We start from the raw sequence: 25798 nt of genomic DNA, 5'->3' as shown, positions 1-25798 counted from the left end.
GTGTGGGCGTGACAAGAAATGTATTTTCAAAAAAGAGCCAAACAAAATGGTTGAAAAAGAAAATTAGAACATTTTTTATGAACTGAAGAAACTGATTATTGTTCCTTTAAGACAATCATAGGTTAGTATCATAAAACAAACCCTTCTTTATGGCAAAACAGAAGGGAAGTTAGGCTCATTGTGCATTAGTGTCTATGTGTTTCTGTTTCAATACAACACACCTATGAAAATGATTGAAACAATACAGTGCAGCCAAGTCTGAGACACACCTTCCTGGATCACTATCTCCCCCTGCTGGAGAAACTTTATCCATACCTTAAGACTAAATCAAAGAACGAGCAGCCAACCATGTTATGCTAATACATAATCTCTACCCTGTAGATTAGTTTATAGATTGCGATTTACAGCCGGCTGCACTGTGAAAGGGAGTGCAGCTGCCGAACTACAAAATTAATAAACAAATAACTTCAGTGCGCCAGCTTTCATGCAACTGCTTCATCTCAGGAGCTGGCTCCTTTATTTAAATTCCACTCCATGCGTCTATAACCCTTCAAGCACTGACTCAAGAGACTCCCATGGGGTCCGCTTGGAAGAACTGCTGCAGGGCCTCCCGCCTTCCTTTGTCACTAAGAGGCGCACTGTATTTCAGTTTTAGAAAAGGGATCCTGTGTGGAGTGAACATTGCTTCCTGGGAATATGAAGTTATCACAAAACCTGCCCACCCCCTTTTTTTTTGTTCTCACTTCTGGTGGCTGTGTTGTTGGATTCCAGACCACTCGTGTTCTAATTTGGAAAGATGATTAATGGTATGTCTACTAATGAAATTTGGATTTTTTTTTCTTTTTTACAGAAACGGTGGCATACAATTAAATGTTCTTCCTTCCTCCATCTTTTAATTATGAAATTTGAGAAGTGTGAAGCGTTTGAGAGGACATGCGGGGTCATGACCTCAGATCTTTGCAAGGAGGGTGATTTCCTGCCTGCCACCATCCTGCCCCTTTCAACCTGCAGTGAGCCAATTACATTCAGCTGTGTCCTCTTGTCCCTTTACATCAAACCAGTCGAATCAGTGAAAAAAATAAAACTAAAAAATACACCAACCGGCTGTCTCAGAGGTTAGATGGTGGCCCAGCTGGATCGAAAAATCACCAATGACCCTCGGGGTCAACATGCAACGAGGCCTACAACTGCTAATCATTAAGGGAAACTGCTAAGACGGAGTTTGCAACAGATTTTTACAAACAGCGGTTTCTAAATAGAAAAACGATTGTAAAAAAAAAGAGTTACTTAGAGAGAGAAGAGGAAATTCCTTAAAGCTGAAAACGAAAAAAAAACAAAGTCATTTCTTCCAGTGCAGTCATACTTGCTGGTGAAAACACAGGATGTACGGCGTTCCCTCACTGGATTATAGTGGTTCACCTTTATTGGTATCACTATTTGTTTTTTTGAGTGTTATTTTGCATCCTCTTTTTTTTTTTAACAGCTCTCTGCGTCCCCAATTGGCTATTATCTATTATCGCCAATCAATCTCCTCCGTGCTCTGTCTCCTGTCCAGGCTGTGTTCAGTTCACCAAATCTACATCAATCTTTGATTGCGATCATATTTTTCAATTCATTTCTATTCACTCATTCATTCATTCAGATTCATTCTATAACAATGGATTGATTTTTCAATGAAGCTTTTAACTTTGAGAGTTTAAACAACAGAGAAAAGTGTACAAATTCTCAAAAGTGCAGAAAGTGTGTAGTGTAGGGTTTACAGCCTTAGCACATCTGTTATTCTACTTCACAGATTTCCCCAATCACGGGTTACAGACCACTGGATCTTATCCTTAACTATTTCAGTCAATTGTTGCTTACAGACTCTACATCCCTGTAGTTTGCACTGCCTCGTGTGCTGTGAATCAACAACAAATGACTATCTCAGCATAAACTGGAACATACCAACAAAGGCTTATTTCTTTAAAAAACTGTCAGACGGATCTTCTGTTAATAGTTTTCCTTTAACCCTTGTGCTATCTTAGATGACCCCACCCTCACATTGACGTGTTCTCCCTACCATGACAAAGGTGGATAAAGGTGGAAAGATTTCATGTAATCCATGGACACCAGTGAAGATCACAAATCATTGAAGAAAAAAGGTTAAGAGCACTGTCTAGTGGGTCTAGATGACCCAACTCCCAATGTCAAAGTGCCTTGGATAGCACAAGGGTTACACAAAGCCTGATACCATTGAGTGTAGATAAGACCTGGACCAATTGACTGTCACATCATCTCATCCGGCTCCAACGAAATGAAGCTAAGTTAGATGCCATTTTTGGCATGTCAGACATCGCCATGATGGAGCCTGATGGCATCAGTAAGCGGTGATTGGTCCGAGTCCCACTGGACGTGGGACCCAGCAGGAACCACATACCTTTGAGACATCTGATTGGTCAGTTTAAAACTTAAATAACTTACACTACAGAAAAAAATAGCCTGAAAAAATTGTTTCAGCAAGAATATATTTTTAAAAATGTATCAGAGCAAGAGTGGTTACTCTGATCAATAGAATGACAGACTGATTAGCTGATTATTTCTCTAAAGAATTTTGGCTTCTAGGAACCAGCCGGTACTTCCTGTTTGGAACGCAAGGGTGAAAGGGTCACTTAGTCCAGTCCTCAAATACAAATTTAAAAAAAAAAGAAATGACTAAGATAAAAATCCTTAAATTTGATTTAAAAAAAAAACCTTACTTGACACAGCATTTGATCAAATCCAAAAAGGTTACAAACAAACAAGTGTTAAATACAGAATCAGGGCTGATCATTTGTCGGCATCATTAAAATTGTCAATATATTTCCGGACCCCTTTGTGCACAAGATAATAGAGAGATCATCTCATGGCTTGGTAAATGTATTGACAGCTTGCGTAAACAAGATGTCACACGAGGAGAAATTTGATATTTGCATTAGTTTGACAAAACGAAGAGACAGAAAAAATGAGTCAGCGACAGAAACGGTGTGCAAAACAAAAGATGTGAGTTACTTGCTGCTGTTGTTGACCCTGTCAGCAGCGATTGCTGGCTCTCATTAGATCTGACGTTTGTCACAGAAAGGTTGAACAGCCATCCACGATTAATTAGCATGTTCCCATTACTCATAAAGCATAAAGCAATTAGGGAATCACCAGGGAGGCAGCTCTGAGGTAAAAACGGAACTGGGTCTGAAGCTATGTTTACACCAGACGTGAATGCGCTAAATGGACATTCTTGAACGTGAGTTGCCCATTGGATTTAGACTGGGCAAGCAAAGAGAGGTCTCTCTTCTTTATTTTTTTACTGGTTACCAGCGCATGTCCGCCACTTACAGTTGGAAGAGGCTTGGTGTGAAATGTCAGTTTATTTGTCCCTAACAAATCCGAGTCCCTAATTGGTCAAAATTTGATGTGGTTTAACCTTCAACTTGCGTTCATTAGAGCCCGAAACATTGTGAAAACTTGCCTAGCTACACGTGAACGTGAGACTTTAAGAAGGCGGAAGCCCAAACGGCGCATTTAAATAGACTTTTCATTGGAAGTGGCCGCTTGAACACGTGTTGCCGTGGTGAGAGCGCAGCACAAAGCACACCGGGCATGTGTGGCACATTCAAGAACGTGCTAAACGCAGGTTTTTGAATGGACTTTAAACTTCTGGTATTCAAACAGGTCTGTCGCTACCTGATGCTAGCACATCTACTCATAGTTGCAAGAAGCTTGTCAAAATATTTAAGGGGTGCAACTGTACAGGCTTTTTCTTTCACAGCTTTTATTCATATATGAAAGACTTGGTGTCATAAAAGTCCGAGAGGAAACAAAATGATTAATTTCTACTCCATGATCAATCTTCAAACGGTTGTTACTTCCGTGGAATAAAAGCAAAACACTTTACTTTTTCTTCTGTACACGTGTTGTCTATTAAAAAGTGGGTCACATGATCTTCTCCTCTTCTTGTCTTTTCCAAACCACGTTGTCGCCATCGATCAGCAGTCTCCATTTCTGCTTGATGAGCCAGGTCAGGCTCTGAAAGATGACGAATAAGAAAAGGCAACAAAAAAAAAAGAGAAGCAGAAAGGTTTCTGCCTTGACTGAAATGGGAAGGAGAGGGAGCGGGTCAGTCCAGAAATTGTCCTGGAAAGGAGAGGAGCTTCTGTGTGAGAAAGAGCAGGGAGCATATCTGCTCTGTTTGCTTTGGACTGATGGTTACCATCTTCCTTCCCCCTGTTCCACCGAGGAGACAGGCTTCCCCTATGAGCCGCACCATCTTCTTTGAGGTAAGTCACTGAAAAGTGAAACTTGAATTTGATCACATTTAGCTGCCTCTTTAGAAAGTTTATTGACAAAATAGAGTTTCTTTTGGTTTCAGATCTTTTTAGTGCTAGAAAGTCAGATAAACTTCAACCAAAATCTAAATTTGAGAATGCGCTTCTTTCATTTATTTTTATTAAGCCTTAGAAAAGTTTCTACAGTTCCTGAACATCTCAAACTGAAGCCCTGTTGTGAGTTCTCTCTTGACTTCAGCCTCGTCTCACAAGATTTGAGTTGGGCTAATAAAGTAGACAAGTAATTTGCTGTAAGTGCAGCAGGCCTGAGAGCTGGAGCTGATTGCAGCCTGCTCTGGGCTGTGTGCCATGCTTTTTGTGGCTGCAACAGCAAAACTGTGAGATTAATTGGCAAATATTTAAATGATTCATGTAGATGTTTGTTTACTCCCAAGAACATGAACTCATAACAACTACCATGATAGATTTAAATCTAAATGAGCTCCTACACAGAATATTAGCCCATATAAAATAGACACATAGATATTAGGTAAATGTTGTTTTATCAATGTAGTGGTGCAACATTAAACAAATGTTGAAAGTTGCCATGAATCTGTTATCTTGATTTGTTATTTCACTGTTTTCCAACCTTTTGTTGTTAAACCAAGGTATAATTTTTCCTTGCCAAAAATCCTGCTGCACAACAGCAACCAAAAATGAAAAAAAGAGAAACTCTGTAGTCTGTATTGATCTACAGTCCCTCAACAATCTCACAAGGATTTTCTTGTAAGATTTGAGGCACAAAATATTTGAATTTGCAGCTGTTTTTCCTAAATGTTGCAATGGTTTTTAATAATTTTCAACTACATTTGTCCAAGTTTGCCCCATATTACCTTTGGTTTTTGTGATCTCACAAAAACCAAAGACATTCTTTCTAAATGGTAATTCACTTTTCAATATTTTTTTTAATGCTGGTGCAAGAGCAACCGTACTTTTTGAAAAATACCTAAACACAGCGTGTTTGAGACATTTTACACAAAAAAGATTCATGTTCATAGGTAGACAAAAAGTGAACACGCTCAAAGTTTATTAGTTTTTCTTTTGTCTGATTCAAAAATGTAACTAACAAATTTTTTTTTCTTTTTGACTTATTGAATATTTTTAGTTTAGTGTGTCTGTTGGCCACTTCACCTTAATGATTTTTCTTTTACTTTGTTATTAATCATATTTAAACTTAAATTTTTAGTTTTTTAAAAGTGAAAGTATAGCCTGAAATTGAATTTGTCCTTCAAACATACAGTACATTATTAGAAAACCTTTTTTCCTTTTTTAAAGATGACTTTGGACCAAACATCTGGATCTTTGACTTTAATTCCTTTGTTCTCCAACAAAACGCTTAAAGGAAAACTTAAAAGTTTATCTCTGATTTCATGAAGACGATTTGGAGACTGTTAGAACAGATGTTTGCCTTTTTTTGTGCTTCAAAACAGTTAAGAGCAGCACAGTAAGAGACACCATCACATTAACCCAATGCATCATGGCAGTTGTTGTGAAATGCAGTAGTGCTGATGCCACACAGACTTACGTCACTCAGAGCTTCATTATTTTATTCACTTCTTGCACGGTCCGACACTGGATCCCACGGGAAGCTGCTATAGGGGCACGGACGATTTGTGATTCGCACGGATCACTAGCCCCGGTTCTGCACAGACATGTGCCACGGATTGCCTCCCTCACTCCCTTGGTGCACTTCATTTAAATCAATTGTCTGTTTACATTAAACGTTTACATCAAATTTGCGTCCTCCATGCATCAAAGTTGCTGCTCGACGCTTGTCCAGAAGTGTCTTTAGTGTGAACGCAGTTTTACTTACCCGTATACGTTATTGAGGTGTTCTCTTTGACCTGCAGCATGCCTTTGCCCAAATACACTTAAACATTTTTGCTAATGGGCTTACCTTTTACAGGTTTGCCTATTTTACATCAGCAGACACAGTCAGTATCTCCCCTTTACAATAAGAGATAACTTGTAACTGGAAGCATGAAAAGAGCCAATTAAGTGATTAATGGAGTGCTTTATTCGGAGAAAAGTGACTGTGAAAGTAAAGGGATGATAGCTTAGAAAAGTAAGTCTCAATCCCACTTTGTTCTGTGTGCATAGCAATGGTCTTCTGGTTTAACATAAGTCATTATATTTGTTATCTCCCAAATTATGAGCACATTTATGGCTGGGAGACTACTTTGTTCAACAGATAGCTGAGCTCTAAATATTTTATCGAAGCTTCCTCTTTATAAACTACATGGCAACAGCGGGGCTGCTACTTTCCCTAATGTGAGATACTCCCATTAAGTAGAATACGATATGTCAGAGGAAAAAAACGTTTTTACAGCTTTAAGAGAGGATTTTGTTTTCCCTTGTATTTTACTGTTCTGTAGAAGATCTACATCAGCATATATTAGCTGAAATAATGACTAAATGGTTTTATTGTCAAAGCAGATTCACCAATGTATTTCTTCCAAACATGCTGACAACATAGAGCCCATTGGCTTTAAGAGATGACTAGACTGACTAAGTGTGGTGTCATCCAAAGAAAATGAATTATTTCTGGCTCCAACGACATGAAATCATTTCAGTCACCATTTTTCGCGATACAGATGCCATAATGTTGGATCCAGACAACGTCAGTAAGTGTTAATTGGTCCTAGTTGGTATGAGTCGATGTTTCTATGACACCACTCTTGCCAATCCGGAATGCGCTTGTTGTAAGTCCACACCCCTACCACTTAAAAGCAGGTAAAAGAAAATGTTTCAATCAAACGTTTGGAGCGTGGGAACCAGCAGAAACCACAAACTTTCATTAAGGTATCGGATTGATTAGTTCATACCTTTAATAATGTGCAAACAATATCATGAAAAAAGATAGTATGAACAACAGCCTGTTAATAAAAGGTATCAGAGCTAGAATGGTTATTCTGGCAAATAGAATTACTGACTAGCTGTTTATTTCTCTATAGACGTCTGAGGGATTTTGGCTTCTTGGAATGAGAAGGTACTTCCTGTTTAGGCCACCAGAGGGGAGGGGTCATTCAGTCCAGTTCACAATTAAAGTCCATGATAGAGCTAAATGCCAAATCTATCTGGCATTTAGTGTTTGATTTGGTTCACAAAGACTATTTAGTTTTGATGCAAAGCATTTGGTGTGACTGTTCTTCATTTTCAGTCTCTCCTTCATTACTCTACACTCATATCTTTAGGTATCCATTAGCAGGTTATTACGCTGTCCAGTAGGCTGGGACAGCTCTGCTGAGCGCTGCAGTCCAAAGTGCTTTCGGGGCAAATTGTGGCCCCCTCCTTGTAGATGTTGTACATTATCACTGACATGGTCTAATTAAGATGGAAAAGGAAAATGTGTACTGGAAGAGAAGCACACCCTTGCTGTTTATCCAGACACGCTGAAAAGTGCCGACGAATTCATGGATCTCCACTTGAAAGTAAACCTGCGAGACTTTTTGAAGAAAAAAAATGGAAAAATGATGCTCTTATGTGACGTGTTTGCATCATCGCGTCCTTTTCAGAGCTGTTTTAATTTTTATTCTTCTGTAGGTGGAGGTTCTGGACGCCAAAACAAGGGAGCAGCTTTGTTTTTTAGATAAGGTACGATCAAACATCCATTCTGTCATCTCTTATTTGAAAATTATTGACTTTATAGCAAACATCAGGTTCACATGTCCTTGTGTTCTGATCAGGTGGAGCCTCATTCAACAATAGGAGACATAAAGAGCCTTTTTTACAAATTGTGTAAGTGCTACTTAAATCCCTAAATTTTGAATGTTTAGGTAGATTGATTTAACCTTTTCATTGTTTTTACTGCTATCATTTGACTGAAATCTTGTATCGCAGATTGTTGTGCATGTGTGAAATCATTACTTTGCCTCATTTACTAACCTTGTGAAGCCCAGTACCTCAAAAAATTATTGACAGAAAAGTGTAATTTTTTTTAAAATTGAGATGTTTTTAAAACCCTTTGAAATCCACAAAATAACAGAAACATGATTTTTATGAGATGTAGATATAGTATCAATTGAGTTACGTCGGGTGATTTGGTAATTTTTTGCTCTCAACAGTGTTAATATACTAAAACATTGACAGGAAAAGCAACTTATTTATCCACTGTTTTTAATTTGATCCAAACATTTTTAACATGGTGTAATTGTAATATAAAGAAATAATTATCAACACATTTATCATTTTTTTCAATACAATAAGTAGTTATTTAAAATAATGAATAACTATAGATGAGTTATTCTCACCATAAAGGTATTAAAATTAGCAAAATGTTTTCCCGCCAAAAGTGTTGTTGAGATTTTATAGAGGCAGGCATTTTGAAATGAGCAGGAAAAGCCCTTCTACTGCCCCTAGTGGAATGATGATGAACTACAGAGCAGAAGTCATGGACCAAATTGTATACAATAGATTACTAAGGAAAGTTTTTAACATGCTAATGAGACAGGGGTCTCAGAAATGCATGTATGTGTATGGTTACACTATAGAGTTAACAAAATGTTTGTAATGATGTACATTATTTGTAATGTAACTGAAGCTGTTTCATGTAATTCATAGATTTTGGTGATGATGAATATACTTCCGGAGTTGAAGTAACTCCTCCTGCAGCTCCTCATATTGCATCAGTTCTTTATTAAAAAACGTTTCTTATTATCTTGCGTTGGTTTCTGTCGTAAGCTTTTCTGCTTTTAGAGAGGCTCCTGAATGTGGGCCAAGCCTGAGGCTGCCAGTACCCATCAGTGTAGCACAACTCAACTTGATTCCATTACGGTCAATTATTATAAGGCTTGATGCCAAAAACAAAACTTTACAACTGTGAACAGGCAGTTTTTGTATGTCAGTGTAAAGAGTGTGTTTGTTTTGATCTGCTCAGATCCTCGCTGGTATCCAGCAAGACAGTCACTGACACTTGATCCAAGTAAGTGTCAACGCAAAAGTTGCATTATGCACTCTTCCTAAATATTTCAGCTGTTTTTTAACACTTTTTTTAATTGCTTTTTTTTTTACACAGAGTTATTTTGTTTTAAGATTGTTTTACCTTTTTTTGTTGTAATTTGTATTTTAAGTAAAAAATGGTTAAACAGTTAAACTTCTAACAGATTCCTTGGAAAATTCCAAAACTTCTTCTTGCTTTCAGTGGTTGCTAAAATAAAAGCATAATGATCAATAAAAACAATTCTTTCAATGCAAATATTTTTAGCTAAAAAAAATGTTTGACCAACATAGAAGATGAATCAATTGAATATTTCAGAAAGCTTAACGGCAGCTTATCTTTAAAGAAAAAGTTATTTCTATTTAAACAGGGCAGAGAGGGATCGAGATGAGGAAATTTCCCAATCAAATATAAAAAAACAACACAAATCCTGTTAAAGTGGGACACAAAGAATGAGAGAATGGGCAAACAAAAAGAAACAAATGATTTTAAAAAAAGACATAACTATTGAGACATTACAAAATATTTATGAAATCATGGAGAAAATCCAGCAATATTCAAATAAATATTGGGATTTACCTAAATATGACCTATGGGAAAATGAACTTACAAAAAATTAAACTAAAAGTAAAAGTAAAAACATGGTTTAGAGAAAAAATCAAATCACAAAAGATGAATGGGTTGTAGATTCTTTCATTTGATCAAAGTGACTTTTATTCACTTAAAACAGTGGAGGCAAATGCAAAAATACTGGCTTAGTAAAAACAAAGTGTTACTACGCATTAGTTTAGAAAACTTGGACATACTGCTTTAGTCTCGTATAAAATATAATGAAAAAATCCGTTGTCTGACGACTACTTTTTGAAAGTTGTTAAATATTATGCTGTGGCAATGATGAGGAGACACGTCTTGACCATAATACGTAAAGCTTTATTCAATCATATGCCAACAACTGAAATAAGGCGGGCAAATCATCATATACATAAACACAGAATCAGACCACGCCCATAGCAACTGCAAAGCCTGATGGGTGTGAAGCCCCCACCCCACCCCCACCCGAACACCCAGAAAGGAACTCAACCTTCAACACCCATTCTGCGTGGGCGTTTAATGAGTCTGCCAAAACGGCTATGCTGACCTGCAGCCTGGGGAGCCAACCGTGGGACGATGTCTGTAGAACGTGGGAGATCTGGGGGTCTGGAAGGAGGATGCCCACGGCGAGGAACTTGAGCTGGCTGCACAGCATCGTCTGTCAACACAAATGCTGGTTTAAATCAAATTAAATCAAATCAAATCAAATCAACCTTTATTTATATAGCACTTTTTCAACAACATATGTCACTCAAAGTGCTGTGCATAAAAGACAATAAAATTTGAAAACAAGATGACAAGACAAACAATGCGACAACCCCCCCCCCCCCCCCCCGCAAAAACACACACACACACACACACACATCAATCAATAAATAAATAAATGAATAAATAAATAAAAAAGTGATAAAATGATAGAATGTAGAGACCAGGCTTTGTCCTGACGTGGGGAAACGATATTTTGGGGATATGTCCACACCAGCGACCCCCCAACCCAAATTCACGGAGAACACTACCACAGAACCCCCCAGATCCGATCAAAAGAGTCAGACCCAGGAGATCCCACTGCAGCGTCCCCGCTCACTGAGAAGGGTCAGTCACTGATGTGGAGGATCCCTCAGAGGAAAACACTGGAGTGTAATAAAATGTAAAAGGAATAAAATTAAAATATGTATAAAACATGGACAAAAAACAAATAATTACATAAACCTTAATAGGCATATGAAATAGTAAGAGCGACTTAAAAATTAATAGAATAAATAAATAAATAAATGTATTTACATACACATATAAAACTAGTTAAAAGAAAAATAAATAAATAAATAAATAAATAATTAAAATATTTTAAAAATAATAATAAATAAATAAATAAATAATAATAATAAGAAAAAAAATTAAAAATCCTAAAATTCAACTAAAAGCTAAATTAAAAAGGTAGGTCTTAAGCCTTCCTTTAAAAACATGAACAGTCTCTGCGGCCCTGAGGCTCTCTGGGAGGCTGTTCCACAGGCGAGGTCCGTAAAAACTGAATGAGGCCTCGCCGTATGTCTTTGTTCTTACTTTTGGAATAACCAAAAGGCCTGTATCAGAGGACCTCAGGGTCCGCGAGGGCTCATACTTTAAAATCATGTCAGATAAATATGAAGGCCCGAGACCATAAAAACATTTGTAAACCAATAAAAGAACTTTAAACCGATTACTGAATTGCACAGGGAGCCAATGCAGCGATCTTAAAACTGGTGTAATGTGTTCCCGCCCCCTGGTCCTCGTCAGAACGCGTGCTGCTGAATTTTGCAGCAGTTGAAGATTTGCTATTCTTGTTCTGGGAAGACCAGAGAGCAGGGCATTACAATAATCTAATCTGCTGGTAATAAAAGCATGCATTAGCACCTCTGTACTGGCAAGAGAGAGAAACGGGCGGACTCTGGCTATATTTTTTAGATGATTAAAATCCTGTTTTTGTGATATTTTTAATTTGTGGGATAAAATTCATCTCAGAGTCAAAAATGACACCCAGGTTTCTCACACACTGAGAAGTTTTGTAATTCTTTAGTTTAGATAAAACTCTCTCTCTCTTGTCTTCAGAACCGATTACTAAAACCTCTGTTTTGTCCTGGTTTAGCTGTAGGAAGTTCTCTGCCATCCATGACTCAATGTCTAAAATGCATTTTAAGAGTGTGTTGACCGACTCTTCATCATCAGGAGACACAGCGATGTAGAGTTGAGTGTCATCAGCATAGCTGTGGAAACAAACGCCATGCCTCCTGATGACGTCCCCCAGTGGCAACATATATAGATTAAAAAGTAGTGGGCCTAAAATTGAACCTTGGGGGACCCCACAGTTGATGTCGAAGACCCTTGAGGAGCAAGTATCCATACTTACGTAAAAACTTCGATCTGCGAGATAGGAATAAAACCACTTTAGTACGGTACCAGATATGCCCAAACCTCTCAGTCTGTCGAGTAAAATACTGTGATCTACAGTGTCGAAAGCAGCACTGAGATCCAGTAGTACCAGAACTGAGAGTTTCTGACAATCCAGGTTACATCTAATATCATTTACTATTTTAACAAGGGCCGTCTCTGTGCTGTGGTTTGTCCTAAAACCAGATTGATATTTTTCAAATATGTTATTTCTATTTAAAAACTCATTAAATTTGATTAAAACAGTTTTTTCAATCATTTTACTTAAAAATGGCAAGTTGGATACTGGACGATAATTGTTATAGTTGTTTGGATCTAAATTACTCTTCTTCAGAAGAGGCCTCACCACTGCCGTTTTAAAGGCAGCAGGGAAGACACCTGTCTGAAGAGAGTAATTTACTATATTTAAAAGCTCAGACTCAAAGAAGTCATAAAATGTTTTCAACAACGATGTGGGGATTGGGTCTAAAAGGCAGGTGGTTGGCTTTAACTGGGAGAAAACCTGACCAAGTCCCACAGTATCAACCAGGACAAAACTTTCCAGTGTTTCCTCTGATAAATACAATGCTATAGATTCATTAAAAGCAACACCTTTTTGAATTAAAAGAGTAGATCTAATAGCATTGATTTTACTCCTGAAGTGGTCTGCAAAACTCTCACATACAGCATCTGAGGCTGCTATGGAGGACCTTTGAGAGTCTCTTTTAGTTAAACTGTCTATTGTTTTAAAGAGAACTCTAGGATCGTTTTTGTTTTGTAAAATTAAGTTTGAGAAGTGGAGGGTTCTGGCTTTTTTTATTGCAGGACTGTACCTCATTTGCTGTTCTTTAAAAATTTCGCAATGTACAGTTAACTTCGTTTTTCTCCACTTCCTCTCCGCTCTCCTGCATTCAAGTTTCAAGGCTCTGATTGGTTCGTTCTTCCACGGTGCTGTAGCTTTAGTTTTCAACGTTTTAGTTTTAAGTGGAGCTACAGCATCAATGGCTGACTGTAGTTTGTTGTTAAAATGTTCAACCATAAAATCACATGATGCAGGTAAAATATGAGCGGGAGTTTGATGTAGAATATTGATAAAATTTGCAGCCACATCAGGAGTTATGTATCGTTTCCTCACAGCTCTCGCTGGAGCTTCCTGTCGAGTAAAACTGGTGATATTAAAAAATATACAATAGTGATCTGACACAGCCATGTCAACAACAGAGGACACACTGCAGGACAGGCCATAGGTTATCACCAAGTCTAGAGTGTGCCCCCTGCCGTGAGTAGGCTGTGTGACATGCTGTGTGAAATCCATACAATGCAAGAGGTTAAGAAACTCCTTTGCATGAGCATCACTATCTTTATCAACATGTAGGTTAAAATCACCAGTTATTAAAACTCTACTATATTTGGAGTGTATTACTGATAAAAATTCAGAAAATTCTTGAATAAAACAGGAGGGAGGCTTTGGTGGTCTGTAAACAGTAACACATAAGATAGATGGGCTGTTAAAAGAAAATGCATGATGCTCAAATGAGGAGTAGCTATGTAGCGTGATTGTTTTGGTTGCAAATGAGCCACGAGCAATCGATGCAGTGCCACCGCCTTTTTTTATCTCCCCTGGTAGAAAATAAAAAGTTTAAATTTAGTGGGGAAGCTTCAGTGGGAACAACAGGAGCATCAGTACCCAGCCAGGTCTCTGTTAAAAGAAGGCAATCTAAATTGTTGTCTAAAATGAGCTCATTCATGATAAAAGATTTGTTTAAAAGAGAGTGAATGTTTAAAACAGCAAAGTTCAAAACGGTGTGTGTGTGCAACTGGATTGATTTATCTTTTTTGTCCGGTAATGTGTGAATGTGATGGAGATATCTAATTGTGGATCTGGTGGATCTGATCTGGGGATGTTTGTGAGATCTGCTTGTTATGTGAACTGGAATTTGTTGTGTGATAACCGTGGTTTTAACTGAGGATGGATGCCGGTGGTCCAGTCAGTCAGAGAGCAGTTTAGCAGAGCGGAGTGTGAGTTCAATGTTCATGGATAGAAGTTGAGATCCTGTTTGGTTTGGGTGGATGCCGTCTGGTTTAAAGAGATTTGGTCTATTGAAGAAGGTGGTGAAATTATCAACATATGGAATATTATTAGAAAGGCAGTGTCCTTTAAGCCAGATGTGAAGTTGTCGCAGACGGCTGAATTTAATGTCTCCAAAGCGGGGAGATGGAAGCGGACCGGAGATGATGCACTGTTTGTCCAGCTGCTTGATGGAGTGGATGAGAGTGATGAAGTCCTTCTTGAGGGTCTCAGATTGCTGAAGCTTTAGGTCATTCACTCCTGCGTGGACTATTATTGTGTGTGTGGAGGGGTTACGAAGGGAGAGCTGGTGGGCAGAGTTGGTGATGTCTCGTACGAGGGCGCCTGGGTGACAGAAGGTGCGGCTCCCGTTAACGCGAACATGCCTGACCATAGAGGTTCCTACGACGAAGGAACCAGGGGGGTCCCCGCGGCCGCGAGATCTTGCCGCCGAAGTGAGCGGGCCGGTCGCAGCAGGAGGGCAAGCGGGAGTTGGCGTTACACCTGTTGCGCGAGCCGGGGAAGCAGCCGATGAGGGGGGCGAGCCGCCAGGAAGAGGAGAGGTGGCGGCGGTCACCGCGACACCTGCCGCAGGGGGAGACGCAGCAGACTTTGAACCAGACGCCCCGGTCGCGACCGCAGATGGATACCCCGCATTATTTGCTGATCCCACGAGGACGTGGGTTAGGTTCGGGCGGCGGCGGCTGTCAGGGCGTCTACTCACTGCGTCTCTCAGAAGCTGTCGGCGTTTGGCGGACGATGAACCTCCAGAGGCAGATGCCGGGCGGCTTTCGTTCTCGGGCCGAGAAGCAGCGACAGGGCGAGGGTTTTCTCCGCTGAGTGGAGGAGCAGCTTCCAGAACGTCGTCAGATGTTGGACCCGACAGAACATCATAGCGGTTGTAGAGAAGGAGCCCATCATGGTCCAAGGGTCTTTTCCTGCGGCACACCACCTCAGACCAAAGTGGTTTTGGTGTGGAGCTCGAGGAAGGCCGCGGCGAGGTGTCAGGATCCCAGTGAACCGTGTCTTCCACAGCCGCTTTCAGGGAGGCAATGTGCATGGACTGTTGATGCGCCAGGTCCAGCAAAGAGTTCAACAGATCATTCTTGGACTTCAACTCATCAGAGAGTTTCTGGATGTCCTTTTTGAGGTTAGTGATCTGTCTGTCAGGGTTTGTTGGTGCAGACACGGCAGTGGAGGTGGACGCAGACGTAGCGGCGGCAGCCATCTTGTCTCTCCTACCTCGATTAAGCCGGTCCACTGTCACAAAGTCTCTGCGCCCGCCAATGTCTAGAACAAAACATTTGTCCCCCTTCTTCAGGACACAGAACGGACTATCATAGGGTGGATGAAGGGGGCGAGTGGTGGGCGTCATGTCGGACAAAAACAATCTGGGCCAACTGGAGCGATGCAGGCATTCATGACTGTGGGACGCAGTGGTGCACTTGGCCAGGAGCTAACGGTAATCGGCGACCCGGGGCAGACGACTCTAACAAAAACTCCCCTGGAATTTGGAGCGGCTGTCCAAACACTAACTCAGCAGAGGACGCGTTTAGGTCTGTCTTAAGAGCTGAGCGTAGCTCTAGTAGGACCCACGGCAAACGAACCAACCAACAGTCATCTGTGAGTGCTGCGCGGAGGGAAGCCTTTCGAGAACGGTGGAAACTCTCACACAACCCGTTTGCTTGAGGGTGATAAGCCGCAGTATGGTGCACCTGCACCCCTAAAGATCGCGCCATTCCCGACCAAAGTTGTGAAGTGAACTGGGGGCCCCTGCCTGAAGTGATGTCTTAGGGTGGACCAAAAAGGGGCAACCCAGGCAGAGAGAAAAGCACTGACCACGTCAGCAGATGTAGTGGAGGACAGAAGAACTACCTCAGGCCACCTGGTGGTCCGATCCCCCATTGTTAACAAATGTGTGAAACCCTTTGAGGGAGGCAGTGGGCCAACCAAGTCCAAGTGAACGTGGTCAAAACGCTTGGCCGGGATCGGGAAGGGTTCTAGGGGGGCTTTTGCGTGCCGGTGAACTTTGGCATGCTGAAATGCAGCGCAAGCCGCGGCCCATCCCTTCACATCCTTACCCAACCCAGGCCAGACAAAACGGGAACTAACCAGCTTCACTGCCGCACGTACACCTGGGTGCGAGAGGGAATGGACAGATTCAAAAATGCGTTGCCGCCATCTCGCAGGAACTATAGGCCGAGGCCGTCCTGTGGAAACGTCACACAGGAGAGTTAGACCGCCATCTTGCCACACAACCTCCTCAAGCTTGAGGCCTGAACTACCGGAGCGGAGGGCAACAATGTTTGCATCACCAGGCTGCTCGACGGCCATAGCAGAAATATCAGTTCCAACAATCACCGGGGAGACGAGTACACATAAGAGGCAGTCTGCAACGGTGTTGGGGTTTCCGGCTACGTGACGTATGTCAGTCGTAAACTCTGAAATGGCTGTCAGATGGCGCTGTTGGCGCGCAGACCAAGGTTCACTCACCTTAGCCATGGCAAACTTAAGTGGTTTATGATCCACATAGGCAACGAAAGAACGAGCTTCAAGCAAAATACGGAAATGTCGAGTTGCAAAATAGAGAGAAAGCAACTCGCGGTCAAAAACACTATACTTGCGTTCCCGAGTCTGCAACTTGCTGCCAAGCGTCTGCCACTCGCTGCTCTACCACAGCACCAACTGCTATGTCTGAAGCGTTGGTAGTCAGCGCAATCTCAGCATCTGGGTCTAGGTGCGCGAGGAGAGCAGCCTTTGCTATGACTGACTTAGCTCAGTCAAGTGCAGCAATGCGGTTTGGTGTCCAATCCACAGGGTCTGTGGCTTTCTTGGAATGCAAGCCATCATAAAGCGGTTGTTACAGGTGGGCAGCGTGGGGAATGAACCTGTTCACCATTCCCAAGTTCACCATCCCCAAGAACTCCTGTAGGGACTTAACCACTACAGGATGGGGAAAATTTGCCACGGCCTGGACTTTGGTGGGCAGAGGGACCGCACCCTGCGCCGAAATTCAATGACCCAAAAAATCAATGGCTGACAAACCAAACTAGCATTTAGCTGGGTTAACATTCAAGCCATGGGTTTCCAACCGCTGGAAAACTGCCTTTAGGTGCACGAGATGCTCTTCAGGGGAGGGGCTGGCCACCAAAATTTCATCTAGGTAGACGAACACGTACTCGATAACGCAGAGCACCGAGTCCATCAAACTTTGAAAAGTTTGGGCTGCACCTTTAAGACCACAGGGCATGCGCAGGAACTCAAAAATTCCAAAAGGAGTGATCACCGCAGTCTTGGGCACGTCTTCGGCCCGCACTGGAACCTGATGGTAACCGCGCACCAGGTCCACTTTAGGAAAAATTGAGGCGCCGCACAAACGAACCGAGAAATCTTGAATGTGGGGAATGGGATAACAGTCAGGTGTCGTCATTAATCACGTCGCGGTCACCAATGTGGCAATGATGAGGAGACACGTCTTGACTATAATACGTGAAACTGTATTCAATCATATGCCAACAACTGAAATAAGGCAGGCAAATCATCTTATATATAAACACAGAATCAGACCACACCCATAGCAACTGCAAAGCCTGTCGGGTGTGAAGCCCAAAGGCAAGGGTAACACCACAATGCCAAATATTATGCCAAATAGTCGGTGCAGTAAAAACAAAATATTTAAGTCCATTTTCATCAGAAATGTGAAGAAAGAACATTTCTGACTGATTTTTTTAATCATCTATTAGTTGATAATAAAAAAACATTTAGCAAACAAAAGAAATTGTAATTCGTTAAAAAAAGAGGTATAAGGAATTTAGATGCAAACATTCCAAACTGACAGTGTCTTTTAAAAAAAAAAGAGAGAAAAGGAACCAAATTTTAGGCAATTATATATCTGATCACAGACTGTAGAAAATAATAGTTTAGTTTACTATTTAAACAAAATTTGACAAAGTAAGCTATAAATGTAACTTAATGGAAAGAATTTTATTCTGTTTGTTTTTAAGACATATTAGATCAACCAGTTTTTAACCTATGGAAGATTTTGAGCACCCCTTAAATTGGTGTATTTGGGTCAGTTAGTTAATAGGACATTCCAAAAATAATCTATTACTAGTTCAGCCCATTATCTGTGACTCTGGTACCATGAATCTTCAGGCAGAGATAATATGTGAAACATCAGTTTAAACAATAACACCTGATACCAAATGAATATGCCTGAACGATTGCTCTTTTACTGGAATTCCACAAAAGTCTTCATGGTGAGCTAAAAGAAGCTCTGTGACAAATCTGAGGGTGTTAAAGAGGTTTTTTTTCCTTTCTTTCAGAGGGAAAATTCCTCAGGGATGAAGAAATATTGCAGAGTCTACCAGTGGGAACCACTGCCACCATGTACTTTAAAGACCTGGGTCCTCAGTTAGGCTGGACTACAGTAAGAAAAGCACATTTTAGCTTTACATGTGAATTTTATATTTGTTTCAACTGATAGCTTAGCTCTAAATATTTTAACAAAGCCTCCTCTATATAAACTACATGGCAACAGTGGGGCTGCTATTTAACCCTAAGGTGTCATGGAGGCTCAGGTTGCTCTTAACCCTTGTGCTATCTTGTGGGGTCCAGATGACCCCCACCCTTACATTGACGTGTTTTCCCTACTATGACAAAGGTGGATAAAGGTGAAGAGGATTTCATGTAATTCATGGACACCAGTGAAGATCACAAATCATTGCAGAAAAAAGGTTCAGCGCACTGTCTTGTGGGGTCTAGATGACCCCACTCCTAAAGTTAAAGTGCCTTGGATAGCACAAGGGTTAAAGCAGCTTTCAGTATCTGCATTGTTTGGTCTGTCTAAACAACGCATCAACTCACGTGCTCTAAACCACATAATCCTTGAGCAATGTAGACCAAGTGAGTTTAATGTCCAGTGAATCCCACCCAGAATGGGTGTGGGCACGTCCCAAGTCCTATCAAAAACTGAGATCAATGTGTCTGAAATGTAAAAACTGCTTAAGGACGCAGCACTGACACCAGACCAGATGAAACACCAGATATGGACAAACACCAAGATATGATAAGGATGCTCTAACCTCAAGCAGAGTCCACTCCCTCTAGACTCAGAAAGGTGTTTTTCTTTTTATAAGAAGAAATTTACCTCAAAATATACTTTACTTTGGAAAGAGAACATTGGAACATTGGACAAGAAAACAGTTTTTTGTTTTTTTTCTGATGTAGTTGTTTGGGCATCCCTTTGTGTGGTGGCCCTGGAAGCTCCAACTCCTGCAACACTCGCTCTCTAGGATTCTCTGACAAACTTTTGAAAAGATATTTTGAATAAATGCATGTTTTACTTCCTTAAGAATCTTTTTTATCTACCTCATTTTTTTCCCTTCACTGTCAACAATCTAAGCATATGTTTGGATACAGCACTCTGTGAACAGCCACCTTGTTTAGCAAATATATTTCTGGTCTTGATACATGGTGTCAACACGTAACACTTCTGCCAAATCCACACATCTGTGAATTGAATGGCCCACAACCCCACCTATAGACCATTTAAAGGCCAAAAACCGTAGCAGGTGCTCTAAATTAAATATCAAACTGGATTGTAGCATCCTATAGGGATATGATGAGTCTCCAGCATTTTTATATCTACATTTCCAATGAAATGACTATTTAAAGTTTCATGAAAAAAATTTAAAAGAATGAATGTCGTAGTACATTGGGCTAACATAAAACTTTAAAGCTACGTTCACAACGCACTCAGCAACGTTCCTTCACAAAGGGACCAGGCTGCAGACAAGATCGCGCCTGACATCAACAACCGAAAGCAGAAATTACCTTAACCTTAACCTTAATCCTAACCCTAATCCAAACAGTTACCCTATCTGTGACCCTCAAGTGTTCAGAATTGTAGAAAAAACTTTTATTAAAGCTTAAAACAGGAAAACTGTAACTGTTTAGTTCACCAGTTAAAACAAAGTATTTTCTTTGAAGTATGTGGAAGAACTTCTGGTTCAGGACGTTGTTGTCTACAGCCAGGTTGTCTTGCACATTCAAGCGACTACTTCCAATTGATTTCAATGTAATTATGCAGAAAACGTGAAATGCATATAGACACATATTTCAGGCTTTCGTGTTCAAAATTCTCGTGTTCAGCTATGCAAGTTTTTACAACCTTGTACAAACACATGGCCTCTGAACACACAAAAGTTAAAGTTAAACCAGATCAAACTCTGACCAATCAGGGACTCAGATTTAGTAGCAACGAGCGGATGGTCTCCCTTTTGATTTAAGGTTGTACCAACCATTTAAAAAATTGATCATGGGGGAGAAATTAATAATTATGGTTTTTACCTGGCTGGAATTCTATGACACCAAGTCTTGAAATGTATCAGAACAGAGATAGAAGGAAAAAGCCTGGAACAAGATTCCCAAGATTTATTCTGCTTCAACATTTCGCACCAACCTTCTTCAAACTGTAGGTGAGGGGCATGCGCTAGTATCTGGAAGCGACAATACAGCGTGAACATCATATGCTAAACATGCGTTCAAGAACAGTTTTTAGCGTGTTCTTGAATGCGTGTCATATGGATGGTCTGAAATAATTGTTTCTATCCGATACCTATATTTCCCCGGCAACTGTGTCTGATGGCCGATGTTTGCTGATGCCGACACTGAAGTGTCTACACTGTAGACTCTACAGTAACACAAAGTTTAGATTTCCTTTAGTTTCTTTATTAGAAATGCACAACTTGTCTTTTACTGAACAATCACATTGTTCTTGACCTTTTTAACATACAGCAAAGGATCTCATGAGAACAAGTATCACTGTAGTATCACCATAAGCACCCCTTTGCCAAGGATCTATTAGAAACAACATGTATCTCTATCAAAATTAACATTTACCCAAAAGCAGTCAATTACTGACTATGACTGTAAACATAATCTTCCCAATCTAATAGGAACAAGCTTACTTTTAAAAACTAAAGTGTTTCTGAAAGCAGGCAGAAGAATATCAGTAGATTTTTTAATACTGGACCGATACTGATAAACTCAAATTATGCGGATATCGGCTGATACCGACACTGGACCGATATATTGCCCATCCCTAGCTCGTATCGCGAATATAGATGAATGAGTTCAACTTTATAACGATTGATTTAAACAACTAAGTTTAGGATTAAAATAGAAAAAGTTTTGAAAAAAAGTACTTTTTTGTTTATAAAAAAATATTTTAAATACTTTGCATAGATAATGTGTCTATTAGATCTAATTTGACAGGATCTAAGGCCCAACTTATTGTTCTTTCTCAGGTATTTTTTGCAGAGAACATTGGGCCCCTTCTCATCTACCTCCTCTTCTACTTCCGAGTACCCTACATTTACTCTGACAGATGCGCATTTACCTCCAGCCCCCACAAAGTTGTCACGTAAGTTAATGAATATAAAAGCCAGCCGCAGCGCAGATTCCTGACACACAACAAGCCCACGACAGGTTTTTAACTTGTTAAGAGCCTACAAAGCATTTCCTGTCAGGCTATTCAGCATGAGATGGATTTATTGTTGAGATGAATACATTTCTTTTCTTGGTTGGAGTAATGCCACCTCACATATAGAGTGACGCACACTTGGCAAAAAAAAGAGGTTATATTAAATCAGGACAGACAACTGCATTTCTCATGTCTGTGAACCACCCTGAAATTAAATTTTTACATGAAAGATCTTCACCATACCTTGCTTTGACAGCATATTAAGGAGAGTCCTTTTGTTGCATTCATTTTTGGTGCGTCATTTCCCTGTTTTGGCTTTAATGCTGCTGATTCTCCATCAGCTTATGACAAATTCTCCTTCAGCATCTGGAGCTTTTACTCGATTTACTACAGAATACATTTCCCTTTGATGCATATTCGTGAAGTTATCATGCACAGAAAATCGACATGCTTTATGCTCCAATTACAGTTAAAGTTAATATGCACCTTAAGATCACAGAAAGCTGAATTTACAGTTTGCACCTGAGAATCAGTACCAAATCTATGATTTGTAAAGCAACAATTCTAAGAGTGTACACAATGTTCTGACCAGATCCCTGCTTGTCTCTCAGGATGGCCTGTGTCTGTCATACCTTCCACTATTTGAAGAGGCTAATTGAGACTATCTTTGTGCATCGTTTCTCCCACGGCTCCATGCCTCTCAGGACTATAGTCAAGGTGAGGTCATGATCATCTCTGAAATGAATAGTGTGTTGGGTCGAATATGGGGCGCCAAATGTTAAAATTTACCTCATCAAAATTATTTGATGCTTACATGTGGATCTACATTTGGATTTAACGTTTAAGTTTTGGATTTAGACATATTTAGACCAGTGTTTGTTTGTTTTTTTATAAGTTAATGCCATTTTTAGCCAAAAAAAAAAAAAAACGAGTCGTTTTCTAGGACATAGTCTCTGAAGAACTGCTAGAAATTTAACTCTGAGTTGTGGGCGGGACTGTTGCCGCAGTAAGCCTGCGCCATTTCCCATCATTCAGCTGTTTACATGCTTTCCTTCTAGTCTGGGGAGGGTCTCACCAGGGTCTCTAATTGAGGGTAGAACTGCAACTGGTTATAGTAGTTAAAACTTTACTTTGTTTTTTTCCAGAATTGCTTGTATTACTGGGGTTTCTCAGCATGGTTGGCCTACTATATCAACCATCCTCTTTATACGCCTCCATGTAAGTCGTTTTACTTTCATCCATCCTTGGCTTGTAGGTGCATTTAAGTACTACCAAGGGAAAAGAAGATTTTATTTATTAAGGTTTTGTTGTTAAGTAAATATATTTTGGAGGAGTGTTTGAAAATATTTTCTTACTTAATATGTTTTTTAAAAATCTCCTTTTTGTCGCAACAACTTTATGCATCATTTTCATTGGTCCCTAAGGAGGAATCTTGTGTCACAATTTATTTTAATTTTTTTTACCTTATACAGACACTGGTCTTTAAATTTCCACCAGTATTGTGCAAACAGGCTGAGATCCTCAGGGCAATGAGTTAATGGTCTACTCATTCGTTTGAAGATGCCTCAATCCATTACCTAGAAAGAAGACCCAAATCATTATCCTTCCACCTCTGTGCTTGATCAATTTTAAATAAGGCATTGTTTCATGCCTTCATCACAACTGTCTTTACGGTTGGATATGGACTATCTGCAGGAGAAAAATGGGTAAACCGAGATGAGTGGCCTGTAAGAAATTTTGAGACCGCTCCATGGGCCCATAGAGCAAAAATGTTAATGAAATATTTTCTAAGGGCATGCTTTGGGTAAAGTACGGGTAAATAAGGGGGAAATAATGGAGATGCAACCATGTCATATGGACTTTTTTCTTTTTTTAACCCCCTCTGAAACCTTCACACTGTGCAAAAAGACTCGCCTGGTGATGCTAAAGTGAAAAGTGCTCCTTGTGCGCCCATTGTTTGCTTCTTGCGTGTAGAAATTAGGAAATTAGACAATCAAAGCATATTCACATAGGGGTCCTACGGACACTTATGTATCACCTGCAACACCCGGTGCAGGTATCACCTTACAAACGACTGGAGTGTGGCGTCAGGGACCTGTACGACAGCATCAGATAAACATACATCAACCTCACAAATACTTTATAATACACTTACCTCACGCAAGACAATGGTACGTTCCATTTTCATGACGTCCCTTAAGGTGGCCATGAGAGCCTCAAGAGAACTGCAAGACACACCCACAATTCCTTCAAGATGAAGCCGATCCAGTCTATGACCCTCTACAGGCAGGACAACCTGAAAACCACCAGAGCCCGTACGGGTCATGTGACTAAAGCATTAGTGACCTGCAACGTGGTTAGTTTAAAACTGATTTTCATATATTTTTAACAAACCACCTAAAAGAGATTGGGGTAAAGAAAGATTAAAATATGACAATTCAAAACTAAAGAAATCCCATCTGTATAACTCCCCATCCCCCAAATCTAACTGGTACATGGTACGGCCTAACAAGCTGGTTTCAATGTTTATGGCTACGCACAATAACAGATATAAGAATTTAAAGCCCATGTTGATTAATGTGGGTAATTATATAAAACTAAATGAATTTTGATGCATGTGATATAAGGATCCATAATCACAGCTATACTGAGACTCACATCCAGTATTTTGTCATCTTCTCTTCACAGCATATGGAGAGGTTCAGGTCCATTATGCAATGGTTATATTTGCGGTACGTATATAGACGTTCGTCCCGCTCTAATGCAACCTCCTGCCTCTCATCAGCCGGTTTCTGCTTCAGATCTGTGAAATGGGTAACTTTTCCATTCACCTGAGTCTCAGTCACCTCAGAGGAGACAGTGAGTGAGCCTATCTTCCTGCACATGCTTTGATGCAAATGTATGGACACATTTCGTCAGCTTGAAATGGTTGTGTATCTTCTTTTTTTTTGCATCTTCACCTTCTTTATGTTAGAATAATAAAAAGTGTCTGTTTTGGAAATTGAACGTCAGGATCCAGAGGCAGAAGGTTTCCTGCGCCGTCTAAGAATCCGTTCACCTGGCTGTTTTTTTTCGTGTCCTGTCCAAACCACACGTACGAGGTAAAGACTGCCGCAACTTCCTGTGAGAACAGAAAAGGTTGTGTAAAACCTGTTTACTTTAATTCTTGAACCCTACTTTAGGTTGGGACTTGGGTGAGCTTCTCCATCATGACACAGTGCCTGCCAGGTACATTGTGAGTCACGCATATGGTAAATGTCAGTAGATGTGGCTACAGGCATGTGATGGGACACATTTTTTTCTTGCAGTGGCAGTATTCACGGTACTGGGCTTCATTCAGATGACCGTCTGGGCCAAAGGGAAGCACAGAGCCTACGTCAGAGAGTTTAAAGACTATCCTGCTGTTCGAGTAGCCATCATCCCCCTGATTCTCTGATAGTGGGTGGAGCTTTGAACTTGTGCAGCATGCATTGACTGTATATGAGGACTGGACAGAGTGAGTGTGACATCACACATAGAAATTGGCTTACTTCTGGCTCCAACAAAATGAAGACAAGTCAGTTGCCCTTTTTTTCTTTACAATACAGGAATCGCCTTATTGGAGCCAGAAATCATCAGTAGGGAGTGATTGGTTCGAGTTGTGCTAATTCACGTTTCTGTGGCAACCCTACCACAAACCTATCAAACGTTGGACATGGAGGACAGTGGTCGCCATATACTTTTATTGAGACCATTGATTGGTCAGTTTATAACTTGAATAACTTACACTAGAAACCTCAACCCTTGTGCTATCCTAGGCACTTTAACATTGGGAGTTGGGTCATCTAGACCCACTAGACAGTTCGCTGAACCTTTTTTCTTCAATGATTTGTGATCTTCACTGGTGTCCATGGATTACATGAAATCTTTCCACCTTTATCCACCTTTGTCATGGTAGGGAGAACACGTCAATGTAAGGCTAGAGTCATATAAGATAG

The 25798-nt window shown here is 40.4% G+C and overlaps 1 protein-coding gene across 2 annotated transcripts; it reads left to right on the top strand.

Annotated features, from left to right (window-relative positions):
- Positions 1-3891: 3891 nt before the first annotated feature.
- Positions 3892-25629, top strand: LOC101171706 (very-long-chain enoyl-CoA reductase-like). 2 transcript variants are annotated; one of them, XM_020712678.1, is made up of 13 exons: positions 3892-4289; positions 7881-7931; positions 8024-8075; positions 9214-9258; positions 18661-18764; positions 21646-21761; positions 22433-22538; positions 22967-23039; positions 24510-24553; positions 24623-24680; positions 24834-24922; positions 25004-25049; positions 25130-25629. In XM_020712678.1, exons 1-13 carry the CDS (start codon positions 4215-4217, stop codon positions 25255-25257), a joined length of 987 nt encoding a protein of 328 aa, XP_020568337.1. In that variant the 5' UTR covers positions 3892-4214; the 3' UTR covers positions 25258-25629. The 2 variants fall into 2 exon arrangements, with proteins under 2 accessions (XP_020568337.1, XP_011487075.1); XM_011488773.3 differs by lacking the exon at positions 3892-4289 and adding an exon at positions 7657-7768.
- The last annotated feature ends 169 nt before the right edge of the window (positions 25630-25798 follow it).

This window comes from Oryzias latipes, chromosome 20, assembly GCF_002234675.1.
Source record: "Oryzias latipes chromosome 20, ASM223467v1".
In the NCBI taxonomy this organism is placed as follows: Eukaryota; Metazoa; Chordata; class Actinopteri; order Beloniformes; family Adrianichthyidae; genus Oryzias; species Oryzias latipes.
The sequence above is the reverse complement of the archived record's forward strand: the minus strand, read 5'-3'. Positions and strand labels throughout refer to the sequence as shown.

Bases quoted from the DNA above. Each gene is read 5' to 3' on its own strand.
- LOC101171706 (XM_020712678.1), top strand. From the start codon at position 4,215: ATGGTTACCATCTTCCTTCCCCCTGTTCCACCGAGGAGACAGGCTTCC. The intron at 9,259-18,660 runs GTAAGTGTCAAC...CCTTTCTTTCAG, and splicing joins GTCACTGACACTTGATCCAA to AGGGAAAATTCCTCAGGGAT. The intron at 18,765-21,645 runs GTAAGAAAAGCA...GTTCTTTCTCAG, and splicing joins CTCAGTTAGGCTGGACTACA to GTATTTTTTGCAGAGAACAT.